The sequence below is a fragment of the Cryptomeria japonica genome, chromosome 4, assembly GCF_030272615.1.
Source record: "Cryptomeria japonica chromosome 4, Sugi_1.0, whole genome shotgun sequence".
Taxonomy (NCBI): Eukaryota; Viridiplantae; Streptophyta; class Pinopsida; order Cupressales; family Cupressaceae; genus Cryptomeria; species Cryptomeria japonica.
Window position 1 is genome coordinate 462,617,263 of NC_081408.1, and position 17,235 is coordinate 462,634,497.

The window sequence follows — 17,235 nt, forward strand, 5'->3', positions numbered from 1 at the left end:
TGAATGATGCATGGAAAAGACTAAAGATTTATTCCTCCTTGAACAAGTGAGAATTTCGCCCCAGGCCAAAGGAGGGCGCTAAAATTAAGCTACCATGGAATTCGCAAAAAAACAGAGAAATTCTTCCTTCATTGAAAGGGCGCCAAAAAGAGATATCCATGGAAAAGGTTGAAAGACTCAAAATTCCTTCACAAGTGAAGAATTGTGCCCTGACCAAGGAAAGGATGTTGAAATGGCTAAGTCAGGGAAAAAATCAAGGATGAAATGAACTCTACATGAAGAGTGAATTCTACGCCTAAGTTGGAAAACTGAAAATTTGTCTGAGGCACGTGAAAATCCAGGGATCAAGGATGAATGCTTCAAGATGAAATTTCCTCGATCAAGGTCAAAATTCCATGCCCAGTCAGGAAGTTGAAGAGAAATTTTTTGAGGCATGGAAATAATGAAATTCCTTCACCAAGCTGGATTCCACGTTCAAGTCAAAGAATGAAGAGAAATTGTGTAAGGCATGAAAATCCAAGGGTCAAGGAAGAATGAAAAGTAAAAATCCCCTCGAGAAATTTTTTAAAATTTCCATTTTTAGACACCAAATCTTATCAAAATCCGAATTTTTTTGCAGATTTGGACTCGTGGGAGAAATCTCTCTCTCCTGGACCCGGGTCCTAAATTTTAGGAAATTTCCTAAAAAATCGGAGATGTGAAAATTGGTTGAAAAGCTCCCTGCAAACACGATGAATTCAAAGAGCATAAAAATTCCTTCCTCAGGGAAGAATTGCACCCAAGAAGAAGAAATTCCAAGAAAGTGAAAAAATTGACTAAGTGATGGAAATTCCTTCCTTCACAACAAAATTCTTGGAAAAGGTGAGAATTTGGCCAAGTGTTGGAAATTCCTTCCTTCACGACAAAATTCTTGGAAAAGGTAAAAATTTGGCTACGGCATGAAGAATTTCTTTCCTCAAGGGTAAGGAACAAATTTCTTTCCAAAGGGGAATTCGTTCCCCACATGAATTCCACGCCGGGATGAGTTGAAGGTAAAAAAACAATTTCTAAGGCAAGGAAGGAATCAGGGATGAACTGAATAAGAAATTTCCCCTCGAGAAAATTTTTGAAAAATCCATTCTCAAGCATCAAATCACATCCAATTATTAAAATTTTCATAGATTTTGATTCGTAGCAGAATTCTCTCCCTCTTGGACTTGAACCCTAATTTGTGGAAAATTCCTAAAAAATAGGAGATGGTGAAAATTGATGGAAAACCTTCTTCAAGCAAGGAAAGTTGAGGAGACTTCAAGAAAATTCTTCCTGAATCGAATTTTCCCTCTCCAACAATTCCAGATGTGCAGGAGCGGATATACGACGACGGGGTCCACTTGCATGGCGAGGATCTATTGAACACATGGCAGTGGAGTGGCGCATTCATTACCGAAATATTTGTCCAAAAGGCGACCCGGTCATTGCATGTTGAATTTATGGTAGATTCCTTTTGCATGCAACCGCCGCATGTGGAAATGATGGAGCATTTATGGCATCATGGGCGATTTTTGCATGAGGGTACATTCATTGCATAGTGGGCACGTTTTCAATGTAATGGTTAATTAATGCTTTATGGGTGCCATTTTCGGCATGATTGTAATTAATTGTATATGGGGTTTATGGGGTATTTATTGCTGATTCCCACCTTGTTGCATCTTGAGTGGAGAATCTTTTGGGCAAACCCTAATTAGGGTTTTGTATGTGATCATGGCCTAAGGCCTATATAAAGGGGTGACCCCCTTATTTGTAAAAGGGGGGAGACTTGTATGAAATTGTTGTGATAAGTTTTGAGATAATAACAGTGAAACATTGCTCCCTGATGGTGTCCACTTAAGTTATTTTTTCAAAGCTTGCATAGTTTCACCTTCCTCACTTAGAGTAGAATTTTATTTTCTCAATTGTTAGATGAACTGCTTTGATTTCAATGGAGAATGTAATGGTGTCTGATGAATTTCCATGGTTCATACTTTTTGCATCTTGTTGATTGTAAGTTGCAGTGTAAAGTTAGCCTGAGCCACTAAACTTGTGCTAAGTTCGATTGTGGACAGTCATTTGGATTGCATCGTTTTGGGTATTCAAATGCACTTTCTCGATTTGAAAATCCTTCAACATCCTCAGAAGATTGCACCAGTTCTTGCGGAGTTGTAGTTAAACTTGGCGAAGCAGAGCTTGGTTTATTCAGAATTTGTGCACCAGAGCACTATTCATTGTTATCATTGCCCTTAAGAATAGATTTAGATCCTTCTAAACCCTTTCCCCTTTATTTTCAGTTCATTTTAGTCTGTTCGAAGCAGCAACATCGCAGAATAACCATATCCAATGATGGAGTTCAAGCCACAACAAAGAAGTGAAAGAATGATGCCAACATAAGGCCCCTTGGATTACCAACAATCACATCAGCCAGTTGTGTCACGTCCGCAGCATAAAGGAACCTTGGAGTCTATTGTTTGAACTTCTTGCAATCTTAGCATGCAATCGCACTTTGATCAAGAGCGAGTGAAGTGACCGTTAGGCAACTTTATTTTGTGTTCGACGTAGTCCTAAAAAACAAGTCAACAATATTGATCACAAGTTAGGATTTAGACGAATATAACAATGAGTTCTCTCCTTTATTTTATTTTTTTGCTTTTTAGTTTTGGACTTTAAAAAAGGGATAAAAAGGATGAGGGTTAAGAAGTTCTATACTATTCCTAAGAACTCGGGAGACAGTAGAGATTAGGTGAAACCAATAACAATACTCTGCTTCGCCACACTTAGGACAACTATACAAAGTAGGCGCAATCTTCTAAGGTTGTGCTTGAAATTTTCAGACTACGAATGATACCATCCAACAAACAATATTCATCCACAGTAGAAGTTAAGCATCCACGACATAAGCTTAGGCTAACTTTACACATTGAATAAAAATCATCTATTCAAAGAAAGTATGAGCAATTGTTTTACCAACCTATACTATCAAATCCTTCATTCATTTAACAACTTTGAAAACAAAACTATTCTATTGTTGAAGAAAGATATGCAACCATATGATAATAGTAAGGTTTCAAAGCAAACTGCAAATGAACTTGTATTATCAAGATAGCTCTAAACAACAATTTCATAAATCTCTCCACAACACAATGAAATGAGAGAATGAGAGTTTATATAGAGTTTTTGAAAACAAATGAAAGGCAGAGATCGATCTAAGATCAATGACAGAGATTAGGACAACACAACCCTAATTAGGGTTTCCCAAAATAAAACCAGAGACAAATGCATGCTAGACAAGTGGCGTGAAGAGCTATCTTCTAGGAAGGCACATCCTTATCCTCGTGAGCGACAATGTGTTCAATGAATCTAGACACGATTGAGCCAACCTCTTCCATAGTGACAAGTGGCAACATATTGATCCTGTATTCCCATCCGTCCAAGTCATCTGCACAAGCAGCAAATGCAATCTCCCATTCCAACTCCTGTTTTTGGAAGGCATCCCGAATGGACAACAAATCTAATGCCTTAGTCAAATTCTGCTTCAATACTAGTCTTGTGACATGAAAATTTCTTGAGTTTTGAGTTTGAGATTTTCTAGCTGCATATCACTTTCTCGAATGGTCTCCTTTTCAAGTAAATCAGTTATTGCAAGGAATATTTTGCTTGGTATTTATTTAACCTTCTCTTCGGCCTTTAGTACTATCAGCCTTCACCTTCTCCAGGACTTTGCTTCATGCAACCAATGCCCAATTTCATGCGTTGAATTCATATGCAGCTCCAACAACAATTATCTTTCCATCATTCAGTTCTTGTTTAGGCATGCCTTTCAACACCCTAAGGCATGGGATAATTCTATCTTGAACATCCTGAAGGTCAGCCCATGCTTCTGCCATGCTCTCCATTTTGGAGAGTAAAAAAGAGGTTTGTCCATATGTCAGCATCAATCTGTCCACAACTTTGGCTGCCTCTTCTCTTTTGCTTGCCATCCATTCTTTAGTCTCTCTTGCCATCACTTTTTCTTCTTCAAAATTTTCAATTGTTTCTTGCGAGGAATTCAAAAGTGGAGTTGTTGGATTGTCTTGGTTAAGAGGTTTGGTCAAGTGCTGAATGTATTCCTTGAGGCGCTCAATTTCCATTTTGTATTCTCTCTTCTTTCCTACCTCTTTGTCCAATCTCACCTTCATAGAAGCGACTTAATTGTCTAAGTCTTCCACCTCTTGACCCATTGTAGTTGGTCCCAAGTCAAAAGTGGTAATTTCATACTCCTAATGAGTTATATCTTCTTTTGACTTGTCCACTTTTGGTACAACAATCTGAACTGTACAACAACCTGCCTCATCTTTCTGGATTGTGGAAAACTTCCTGGCAGGCTTCTTTGTAGCAACCTTCTCTAGTCTGGCCAAGAAATTGGTCGTGTCATCTTCTTCTTCCTGGACTTCCACTAATACTTTTACTTTCAACCTTTCTTTCATCCAATCAGGAATCGTAGGTTTCTCAATGCCTTCCTCTTCCTAATTACTTTCTTCACATAGAATATCCTAAGCTCCTCAAAGAGCGGAAATCGTTCCCTCCTGAAACTCATCGCCCATAATATCCATTTCATTATCTGATTCCAATATCTTTGTGCCTGTAGGAGATGGAGGTTCTTCATCTTCTTGTTGGACTGACATCACATTTCCCTCATGGATTGGAGAAGGAATTTTTACTTCATCAAGTGGCTGCTCCTCAATAATCATTAGGCTGTTCAAATTCCTAGATGTAGCAAAATGGGATGGTTCTAATCTTTGCTTCTTCTGAGCAAGTTTCTCATTCGCGACTTCCTTCCCCTTTGACCTTGAAGGGTCATCAACTGCTTCCTTTCTTTTTATTAAATTGATTCTTTCGATTGGCCTGGCACTTTCTTCATTGGAAGACTATGATTCCATGGTAACCATCAGGTTATACGTGAGAGTCACACCTCTTCATTTCAACCCTTGGACTTGCTGGTCAACCCACCATTGCAAATATTTGACAATTGGCCGCATCAAGGAGGTTAGATCAGTGAATTCTAGTTCTGACCACTTCACAGGAGAAAGAGGCAAATTTTCATCAAAGCGTGACTAAGTGTATTCTCCATCGTCCTCTAACTAATCTGGGACACGGAAGAGCTCAGTTGTTTAGATCAAGCTTACTGGCAGTCTAGACCAGTCTTTTCCTGACTTCAAACTCATCTACAGCATTTGCCCAAAAATCTTCCAAATCAATCTTGTGTCTGTACTTTTCTCCATTCACTGATCCAATGTGGTTATGAGGATCAAAATCAACCCGAGATCGATAGAATGTGAACAGATACCACTGCATCTCCAACCTAGCACTATCAACTGCCTATGCTATTGGACAAGACTACATATTCCTAATGAAAAATGGAAAGGAAATAGCCACCTTCTGCTTTTTTTTTTCGAAGCCCTAATATAATTCAAGCTACCTAAGGACTTCAAGCAAGACCATTCTATTGGTCAGATAAATCAGAAGTCAATAAGGACATCCGGTAAACCCCTTGACTCTTATGTATGTGAATCTCAAAAACTGGATAAACCAAGATCCATACTTTCTTATTAAACTTTTGGCTTCTGGAGTGATTCTTTGATGGGTTCCTCCTTGCAATGTTCTAGTGATATACATCAGGAACGCATCATTTACCCACCTGAAGTGGGCCTTCTCGCTCAGCTGCAGTTGCAGATAACAGTCATAGGACTTAAACTCATTTTCGCCATTGCCTACCATGCCTCTGCAAATCAATCCTATGAATCTCCAGTTTCTTGCTAGTAGATAGACAATGTAGGAGATCATGTAAAAGGAAATCGTCCTTTCCAAATTCTTTAGTTGTTCGTCCAAGTTGTCGTTGATTATTCGAGACCAATTAGACATTCTAAATCCAGACGTGATCTCATCAATAAAGTAATACATCCATGTTTCGAATGGCGCACCTTGAGGGTTGGCAATTACTTTATTGAACAGCAAGATGAGATCGCCATAGTCTTCTTTGAAGTTAGTGCCCAATAATTTCTTTGGCACCTTCTTGAGACTGGGTCTCGGCTTCTCTAGCCACAACTTATTGACATTGGTTGCATAGAGTTCAAGTTGATCTTCATAGAGGGTCTAGTTCTAGGAGTCTAATGTGGCTTCTCCAGCTCGCCAAAATTAGGTTGAAGGTAGGACCACTTGCTAAGGGTTGAGGGTGAGAGAGAGAGGGGTAAAAAGATAGGTCTAGATCTTGGGGGAGAGAGGAGAGAGTCAAACAGAGAGTGGTAGAGAGAGGGGATAGAGGAAGAGTGATAGGGAGATAGATAGGTCTAAAATTCGGGACAGATAAAGTGAGTGAGATAGAGAGAGCAAGAGAATGTTAATAGGAGCCTATTGATTACTGAAATTTGATTAAGTCTGAAAATTTAAAAGATCTTCTAAAACCTAGAATTTGCATTATAACTCCTAGAGATCTGAAACCACTCTCAAACATCTTGCCAATATATACATGAAATAACTTAAAGTATAAGAAAGGAAAAAGACATATTGAAATGTGACTTATACTTAAATGTTATATTTCATGTATATATTCTGATGAAGAGAATAAGACTGACTTCAAAAAAAAAAATAGATAATTTTTTGACGTGTTTCCTCTCCTTCTGGGTGTGTATGCTGGGCAACACGAGTTTGTGTAAAATTCTCGCAAGTCTTTTGTTAAGACTCGGTTCGCAAGTCCTTGGCGAGTCAAATCGGCCCACCAATGGACTCGCGAGTCCGTGACGAGTCCTACGAGTCTTAAAACCATGCTGGCAATCACGAGGTTACAAAGTAAAAAGTCAGTGTACCCCGATCCCCATACGAAGAAGGAAAGACTCTAAGAGGCAAAGCTGGATGTTGCATGGGCAATGGGGGAAGAGCGAAGGGCCTCACATGACGCCGCCAGTACCCCACTACGGTCAGAGTTCGAGAAAACTATAATAAAACAAATGTTGCAGGCTACCGTACTAGTACAAGTATCTAACCTTCTATAGACTATGCCACAATGTAAAATGGCCCTCACAAATGTAGTCAGCGACAATATCATCAGCCAGGAACACTGCGAGCCAGCAACAAAACTACCTGGCATGTCTGCCATGGACCCCATGCTACTCACCGTGAGCATTGGTCGGAAGCCAACTGTAGTAGAAATGGAGATTATGGGACAAAAGATGACAAATACCATCGTCGATGGTGGCTCTAGAGTAAATGTATTACCGAAGGAGACATGGAGGGATCTAGGTAAACCAACTCTATGGCCACCAACATTCCACCTTGTAGGTGTCGACTAGCATGGAATCAAGCCCTTGGGAACACTTATGGCACAGAAAGTTGTTGTTGGCACCCAACATTTCTTCCTCGACTTCATCGTCATTCCATGGAGAAAAAAGCCTACGATGCTCTTCTTGAGAGAGGTTGGCTGATCATGGCAAAGGCAAATCATAATTGGAAGCAGAAAATACTCTCCATCGAGAGTGAAGGGCACAAATATGTCATTGACTTGAGGAACCAAGTAGTGAGCGAGGAAGTGGCATCATCCGACTCCAACTCCGACTCCGACTCAGATGACTCTCACGATTATGAATGGGATTCAGAGGACGGAAAAGGAAAGATGGAACCCAACAGCGACGGGGTACTGGAGTTGGAAGGTTGCTCGGAGGATGAAACCAGTTCACTTAGTGGGCTTTTCCACTAGCAGATGGAGGACTACAAGGTCCTCCACTCGGAGTGCCATATGTTGCAAATCTATGAGATTGAGGAGCCACGTGAAGGTATGGAGAGTGCAACCTTTCCTCCAAAGTACGAAGAGTACCGAGAGGGTGTAGCGCAAGTGGATGATACACCGGCTCATTAGTTCAAACGAGACGAGGCCATCAAATATGAGGAATCAAATGTGAAGAAAGTAAATCTGGGAAATAATGACAATCTAAGGGTGATCCTTGTGGGGGATGATTGGAACCCTGTACTAAAAGCAATGGCCTTTAAAATATTTTTGGAGTACAAAGACGTCTTTGCATGGACGTACAAGGACTTGAAGGGGATACCTCCGGAGTTAGAGTTGGTTTGATTCAAGCCACATCCTCATCATAGGGTTGGTTTGATTCAATGGTGAAATGATGTCATCAAGTGTATTTGTCACTTTTTGCATGTTTTTTCCTTTTTCCTTTCTATTGTGGGAGAATGCTGGTAGTAGTATCATAGGGAGGCTACTTTGCTGGCCTACCCTTTGTATCAATTTGCACTAGGGGGCAACAAGGGATCAATCTAGTTGAGGCTACACCCAGTTGCTACTGTCACCCAACTGTACTAGGCTGGCACCTATCAAAATTCTCCACCTTTTCATCTCTTTGTCAATTTCATTCTCTGATCCTGATTTTGTTCGAGCGAAAAAATCATCTAGCTGAATGCTTGATCATTGTTAACCTGTCTACACCCACTGCCTGCAGTTTTTCTTTCCATTGTTAAATTGTTTGATGCTTCTTCCATGCTTCAATAATTCCACTCCAACTGCAAACCATATCATCTAATTAATCTATTCCATCTACTCCTCGTCCTCATTCCACCCACTTCATTTTCCTATTGATATTATAATTTATTTGGTTTATTTGGTTTTCATGCCTTACCATTTTACACCAAGTTTTTATCATAATGCTTTCCCACACTTCTATGATGACAATGAACTAATTTCTTACCTTGATCACAGCAAACCTTTCCTGCTTGACTTCAAAGTGTACTATCTTTTCCAAAATCTTCTCAAGCAAAATTCTCATCTTGTGATTGTATCCAGTAACAGTCACCTGAAAATATCCATAAGCATTTATGAATTAGGTACGCTGCTAGAGTTTCATGAAGCATGTCTTATACTGATGAAGTGAGAAATATGTACTGCCATGAATAAAAGACAAAAGATTGAAATGGAAACTAAAAAACTCAATAGATTTATAGGATTAGAAAAGTTGCATTTTGAGACCTACAATTGTGCAGGGAAAAAAAATATCAAAAGCCTCTAAGATATGAAATATGGATGATATAATTGTCATTGACTTATTTCAGATGCAAGCTCAGCTACCAGATAGATTCTGTACAAGTTTAGCAGAAGAGTTTCCAGAAAATTGTATCATTGGAGTCAAGCACGAGGATTCACTCACCTACACACCTTATTTTAATTAGTTGGAGAGATTTATTTCTACTCTTAAGTACATGAGAGAGAGTTTCTTGAATTTGGAGTTGTAATTAATCTTTTGGCTGTCATACTGAAGATCTCGAACACAATTGTAGGCCTTCAACAATAGCTTGGGGTTGGAGCAGAGTAAGGAGCCAATGGGAACTTTACTACTTAGTAAACTAATAGAAGGCGTAAACATTTCAACAATTTGAAGATACTTTCCAACAGTTATCAAAGCTTAGTCAACTTGGTCTGTAAGGAAGTAGAAATAGTAGAGTGAACTCCAAAAGAAAAAATATATTTATAAATGCTATTCTATGGCTTTCTAGTATTTACTCTGTTATTCTATGAATGCATGTCTTCCGACCACTAAGAATAAACATTTAAGACCCTATTTAGATTTTCATTGGTGAATTGGATGTATGATAAACCACATCAAAGTTTAAGAAGTTCAGATGTTGTTTAATAAGTACAAGTTATGCAGCTGCTGCATTCTATAGGATTATTTTCACAAGCATTTGTCTGCCATTAACAAAGACACCACTCTCTTCACTTATAACAAAGGAATACTTCTCAAATCTAATGACAAACAAGTTCCAGTTTCTCATTTCTTCCTTACTGTTTCTTTCCCTTCAGTAAATAACAAAAGACAACAATAGTCAAGAGTCTCATTCTCATGGTTGTTAGATTAATCCTCTAATGCCTGATTTGTTATAGAAAAAAACTCAATAAATTCTACCATAAAGAAACCATATAGCCATTGACATCAACATGGAATTCATCAAACGCACTACAACTGAGCGTACAGAGCATGAGTATATTGTGGTAAAATAATATCATTTGGTATTCAGCCATTCACTTTTCAACTGCTCCATACAACAGAGATAAATATAACTCTTTATCATTAAAAAATCCTTGCATCCCACATAACGAACATGTACACCAAACATGCTAGCTCTAGAAATAAGAAACTTTAAGTGCAAAACAACCTAGTAAGAATAATCTCTACCATCATTTCTATAAGGTTATCCAATCACATCTGAATACATGTAGCCCTTCTATGCTCATTTTCTTTCTTTTAATGGTTTTTGTAAATAGACTTCAGCATAATTTATGGAAAAAGGGGCATTTTCTCCATAAAGTATTTTTTTTTACGCAATTCAAGCAAGTGACAAAAATCTCAGCATTGAAAGTTGTTTACCTTAGTCATCTAAATCAGAGCACAAACACTGCTGCCATCTATCAAAATCCTAATTCATTCTGTTAAAAATTTCCTCACGTAGCAAAAATGAAGGAATGTTTATAGCATAATGCATCACAAACTGTCACAATTTCTTCTCTATTTGACATTCCTCATATTTTGTAATAATATGCATAAGATGAAATCATTAGTCTTTACATGCCTCACAGTCTAAGAGATATATGTTCCGTTGTCCCCATCTATTATTTCTACATAGGGAATATATCTAAGTTACCGGTTCGGGTTCGGATTCAGGTTCGGATTCGGGTACGGATTCGTGGATTCGGCAAAATAAATAAATAAATATCTTGGGTACGGGTTCGTCCGTATATATATATATATATATATATGTTCAATATATACAATCCATACAAAAATAAGATATACAATGTGACTTTCCATACATAAATCATAAATCATAAATCATAAATCCATAATTATTAATTGCCAATGCCAATAAATATTCATGTATCGCAAATGTAATCAGTAAACTAATAACTAAAGTCTAATATCATATTCGTAATTTGCAAAAAAGATAATATTCAAGTTTCAAGTCTTTTTTAAAAAGTCATAAAGGGGCAAATTAGAGTTTTATTATTAAAAAACTATTTTAAAAAGTCTTTTTTTATTGTTTTTTTGACCCGTGGCCCTGTTTTTTGGAAACCACGGGCCTGGGTTCACGCAGGTCCTCCTGGGTTCGACCTGGGTTCCACCCGGGTTCTTCCCAAGTGGCTGGGTTCCCTGTGGGTCCTGCGACGCAGGACCCACAGGGAACCCAGCCACCTGGGAAGGACCCGGGAGGAACCCAAGGAGAACCCGGGGAGAACCAGGACCGGGCAAGAACCATAACCCGAACCTAGGCCAAAAGGGGAAGAACCGGTAACTTAGGAATATATTGAATGTGTTGGTGTTGGAAATAAGCCACACCCGGACCGACGATGGACTGGTCCAAGAGGGGCCAGTAGCTCAGTGGTAGAGCACTCCAGCAACGTATGGAAGGTCCTAGGTTAGAGTCCTAGCTGGTCCATGTCTCAACATGGTATCAGAGTCGAGTCCAGGCTAGGAGCCCCAAGCACACGAGAGGTGTGGCTTAAGTGAGGGTGTTGGTGTTGGAAATAAGTCACACCCGGACCGACGATGGACTGGTCCAAGAGGGGCCAGTAGCTCAGTGGTAGAGCACTCCAACAGCATATGGAAGGTCCTAGGTTCGAGTCCTAGCTGGTCCATGTCTCAACAGAATGCAATGCAGAATATGGAGAGATAAATCATTCAGTTAATCCACAATGCTGATTCAGTTTACTTAAGTGTTTCTGTCCTTCAGTTTAAACCTATTCAATCCTTGTGCCTTACATCATTTCAATCTCCACTTTTAGCTAGATAGAGTGAGTGTCTAATAACTATTTAGGTTGTTCACTCAAAACTAATGAAAATGCAATGTCCCCTTTTTATGGTCATTCCAGTTTCATCAAGGGCTCCAACTTTCTTGAAGAGCGCCAATCTTTATGGCTTATAATTCTGATAGTGGCGGTGGGTTCTGGGGATCAAAGTGAATTTCATGGTACTTGTTTAATGCAATGCAAAGACTCTAGAAGCATTCCACACTTCCAGAGAGGTTTGCTATTTTTGGAAACCGCCAAGTTTCAAAAGGTTCGATTTTCTAAGTCTTAGGAATATTTTGGCATAGTTGAAATTCATTTGCAGTCTAATCTAATATTTTTTGTAATTTTGGCTAGTTTTGTAGATAATAGTATAATAATCAAATAATTAAATTTTAAGTTGTCAAAAAAGCAAAAATTAAAAGACAATTTATGCTAACTATTTAAGTATAAAGTCACTTATATGGAAGAAAAAGGATTTAATTTATTATTTAAAAAGTGATTTTTGTAATATTATTTTCGGAAAGTTTCACAAGGGGTTATAAAAAGAGTTTGAGGAGACTCATCTAATTCATTCCTGTCATTTGCTATTTCATTTATACCCCAGTTGTGGAGTTGAGAAAATTTCTACTACCTAAGACAGAAACACTAAGGCAAACAATGGTTTTGAGAGTGAAAATATCTTCCTCAGCCAATACAACATGATTCAATCAGAGTCACAATTCATGCTGAAGGGATATAATTTTGAAATAAATTTGTGCTTACGGGAAATTTCAGGTTCATATATATTTGAGAGTTTAATTTAATATTATTATTGCTGGTTATTCAGTGTGAAAGTGCCAATTTTATATATTTTGAAAAAGATTATACAGCAGATTTTTGCATGTTTTATTTGCCTTCGCTAAGCATACATCTTGCAAGGGGAATAACCGTAACCTAAGTCACCAGGTTCGGCCGAATTTCAACCTTGAAGTTCGAAATTCGCCGAACTTGAAATATTCTACAAAAACCTTAAAAAATTCGATTAAATTCAAATAAAAATTTAGGGTAACCGAAAACCGTTTTTTTATCTTGCGTTTTAAGGTTTCGTCGAACGGGTTTCCATTGCTATTGCAGTCACGGGAGTTGCCAGTCGCGGGAGTTGCCAATCGCGGGAATTGCCAGTCGCGGGAGTTGGCAGTCGCGGCCCACGAGAGTCGCCATTGCTACCCGACGTTGCTGACCGCCATGGAAGTTGCAGTCATGGCCCACGGGAGTCGCCCGACCTGCACGGGTAGGCTTCCGCTTATCCTCTTTTTTAAAAAAAATAATTTAGGTTTAATAATTAAACACTATTAAACAATAGTATAATTAATATTTTTTAGGTTTATTATTATATTATATAATATTATAAAATACACATAATTGATGATACAAATTTATATATTTATAATATTTATTTATAATGTTTGTATTGTTATTGAATATTATTATTATATAATTTATAATTTTATATTAATAGTTTTTAATTTTATATTATATATTTTTTTATTTTTTTTAGGTTTAATAATATATTAATATTATTATTATTTTATACAATATAATTTTACAAAATACACATAATACACATTTATTTATTTATAATATTTATTTATAATGTTTATTTATAAATTTATTACATATGGCGAATTTAATTCGAATTTTATACATTTCGAATTTTTTCCACATCGAACTTCATTCGAATTTCAAAGCTGTCGAACTTCGAATTCGAATTCGAACCTGGTGACTTAGACCGTAACCATATTATATGAAAGTGAAGGCAGCCATACATGTTTTGGGAACCTGGACATTTCAATTGGGAAGTCAACATTAAGATTGTGGGGTTTTGGAATCCCCAAATACCCAGCCGCATCTTCTTGGGGAAAATTTCCCCTTCCTATTGCTGGGTGCAGCCATATACTGGCTTCTACTATTGCCATACAGGTTACAAAGGGACTGAAGAATTGTTATTACTGATATAAATTCTGATTTTTATAATAAAATATCCCTCAATCACAGCACTTAAAAGGGGTTTTGGAAATTCCACAGTAATTGTTGTGTTTTTTCCAGTAGCTCCACTAAATGGAATGGGACCCACTTGGAACATTGTTTGAAGATTGAAAAGGAATTGGGTTTACTATTTGAAGATCTTTTGTTCTTTTTTTAACCTCAGCTCCACTTTCCTTTGGAGGCCCATACCATCAAAGAAAAAGATTAGCCATTCAGCTATAAGGATAATTTATTAAATCAGAAATAATTTCTGACTTTTAAGATTTCCCATCAACTCCAGCAGCTGTTCACCAAGTATTTGATGAAATATTTGAGCTTAAGTTGAAGGATATACAAGTTTGTGCAAAAGTTTGGTAGGGGTTATTACAAATGCCTTTTCCCCTAGAGCATATTTTACCCATATGAAAATTTTCATATTGAGTGAAGCATCTAGCTAAGTCTGTTGTTTTCAAAGTTGCATGGACACGAATACGGTATTGGATACAGATACGGTACGGGTATGGATACGGCTATTTTTTAAGACCCCCAATATGGATACGGCTGGATACATAAAAAACAAATACACATATATTTAACACAATTTTCAAAGTTATTCGACGAGATTTTCATTACTTCAAAAGCAATATAGACACATAATTGCTACATAAATATTAAATAATGATAAGTTGATTTGACATTTTACGACATACAAAAATAGTAGAGTTGCATTGGAAGATAACCCAAAAAATGGGTCACTGAAATAGATTCATTTGTCTTTCTCATTTGATGTAGGTTTTGTTAATATCATTTTTTTTTTCATAAAATGCATGAATGAAATTTTTTAAAATTAAATTTAGGAAGATTTACGTCAAATTTAAAAAAAAATCAAATCACATTAGTATCTAACATGGTTGGAAATCAAGGATTTTTGGGCATGCGTGGGTACAATATTCGGCGTGTATCTGGGCTGTATCGGATACGTATCCATTTCAGAAATGGGAGCGGATATGGGGATACGCGTTCCCAGGGAGGAACAAAGGAGTTTCCGGCAACTCTGGTTGTTTTTGCATGTGCCAAACATGTTTCAAGCCTTTTCTAAATTCGCTTCTCCTGCCCTCCTTTGTCCATTTTTAATCTCTGTAAGATCATGAAATTGGGAGTCTTGCATTGTTTATCACAATAGATAAAAAAAGTGCTCAAAAGAGAAATTTGTTGAGGTTGAGATCAAGAATGTACCTAGATGCTAAGTCACAGAATACGGCAAATTTCATGGATGAAGTTCAAATTTAATCGAATTTCAAACTTTTATAAAAAATGCGTTCAAATTTGGCCATAAATTCGGATGGGGGTTTTTGAAAAGCATTGGGTTTTCTGAATATTTTCAACGCAACGCCACTCCGCCTCTATAAACACACAACTCAGAAAAGCGTTTAGGGTTTTCTAAAGATTTTATGCGGATTTGCAAATGCGAGAACCTTTTGTAGACTGTGGCTAGGTATCTGTTGGGCCGCGCTTCTTCCTATTCACTCATGTGGCCGCGATTCTTCCTATTCACTCCCGTGGGTGCCATCGTTGCCGCATACTGTAGTTGTCATCGCTGTCGCCTGTCGTCGCTTTTGAGTTCTCCATTTTTTTCATTTGCCTTCCATTTGTTTGTGTGCATTCGATATTGTCTAATGTAGTTTTATTCTTTTATTGTAATAAATTAGTAATTAGGTATTCGATATTGTCTAATGTAGTTTGTAGTTTAATTTTTTTATTGTAATAAATTAGTAATTAGGTAAAAGGTATATCGAATGCATTCAAAAATATACATTAATAAGTTATTATGTATATTTTTTAATGCATTCGATATACATTATTAGTTATATATTTTAATGCGTTAGTTATATTATTAGTTATATTAGTTACATTGGTTATAATTTATTAGAAGTATTACATATATTTAAAAAATAAACAAAATTATGTAAGGTGAATTTAATCTGATTTTTTTTTTTCGATTTTTTCCCTTGTCGAATTTCATCTGAATTTCATGGTTGTCAAATTCAAATTCGAATTCGAACCTTGTGACTTAGCCTAGATGCTAGGGAGTCAAAATGGAATATAGCATTCAAAGATGCCCAACTCATATAGAAGGGCACACTTGAAAAGTTTTGGATATTGCATTCACATACAAAGGTGTGCACCTACAGTGTTGGTGCATACCTAAGTGAAGGGAAATTTGATAAGAAATGCAAATATCAATGTACAAGTGCAAGCCTAGGAGATAGGAATGCACCTCATCAAAGATTACTTTGAGTCCAAATCATACATCCAAGCTTGGAGGTGTGCACCTAATATAGAAGAAGCAGACTGACTGTGTCCCAGAGGTGTGAAGGTGCACCTATGCAAAAGAAATTCAAAGTTCCAATGACAAGTGCCAATGACAGAGGTAGACATGCAACTGTATAGAGAGAATAAAGTCAAAAACCGAAAAAAACTTTGACAAGCATGCATGTGAGGCAACGATACACAACCATATAAATAAAGCTCAATAGTTTAAAAGAAAAAGATTGTATGTATGGGTGAGTGGGATAAGCATCAAGAAAACTTCATCAAAACAGTTGCAATTTAAAACAAACTTTGAAACCTACGTACAGGTGCATACCGGGGATATAGGTGCATGCCTCTTAAAGAAGTTAATTTTCTTTGAAAAAGAGGTCTTTGTATAGGAGCACCTCTACATACAAAGCGATCAACATGTTTTGAGAAAGGACCAAGATATAGCATGTAAGGGCGTGCCCAGGGGCTTGAGGCGCACCCAACTAAGGAAAACTTTTCTTCCTAACTCCCAAGTCTATATTAAGGTGCGAATTACAAAGGTAGATGTGTGCATATCTTGATGAGGTCATCAAGTTACAAGAAGACATGTCATTTGCCTTACTACAGATGCATGGGAGAGGTAGTGGCACATATCTATACAAAGAGTTGTCATTCAAGTTTAAAAATTTGCTACATATACAAGTATGCATCGCATACAAAGGCACACACCTCAAAAGGAGTGAATTTGTGGCATATGCCAAAGACAAAAATTGCTTGTGAAAGGGTACATCTGAAAATGGCCAGGCAGCTTTGTTTAAAATAGATTTTCTATTTATGGAGGGTGGCGCCTTTTCTAAAAGGAAATGATGCTTCATACAAACGACAAGTTTTATAAATAGGGGGCCACCACATTCAGATGAATCAAGATAGAATTTAGGTCTTCAAATAGAGGAGCAGTGCCGAATTAATATTTTCTTTACTAAAAAAAAATTTGTTATTATTAGAAGAATTCCAATGCCTATTTTTGAAGCCTTCATGCCTTCATTATTTCACACAGCTGCAGCAGGGCCAGCAGTTGTGAATATTTAAGGAAACTTTGCAGC

At 37.4% G+C, this 17,235-nt stretch overlaps 1 protein-coding gene across 1 annotated transcript in view; it reads right to left on the reverse strand.

The window, feature by feature from the left end:
• LOC131077354 (insulin-degrading enzyme-like 1, peroxisomal) overlaps positions 1-17,235 on the reverse strand; it is a 266,966-nt gene that overhangs the window by 58,581 nt on the left and 191,150 nt on the right. Inside the window, exon 19 of the mRNA XM_058014835.2 lies at positions 8,736-8,840. Coding sequence (XP_057870818.2) covers positions 8,736-8,840 — 105 coding nt within the window. The remainder of the gene's footprint in view (positions 1-8,735; positions 8,841-17,235) is intronic.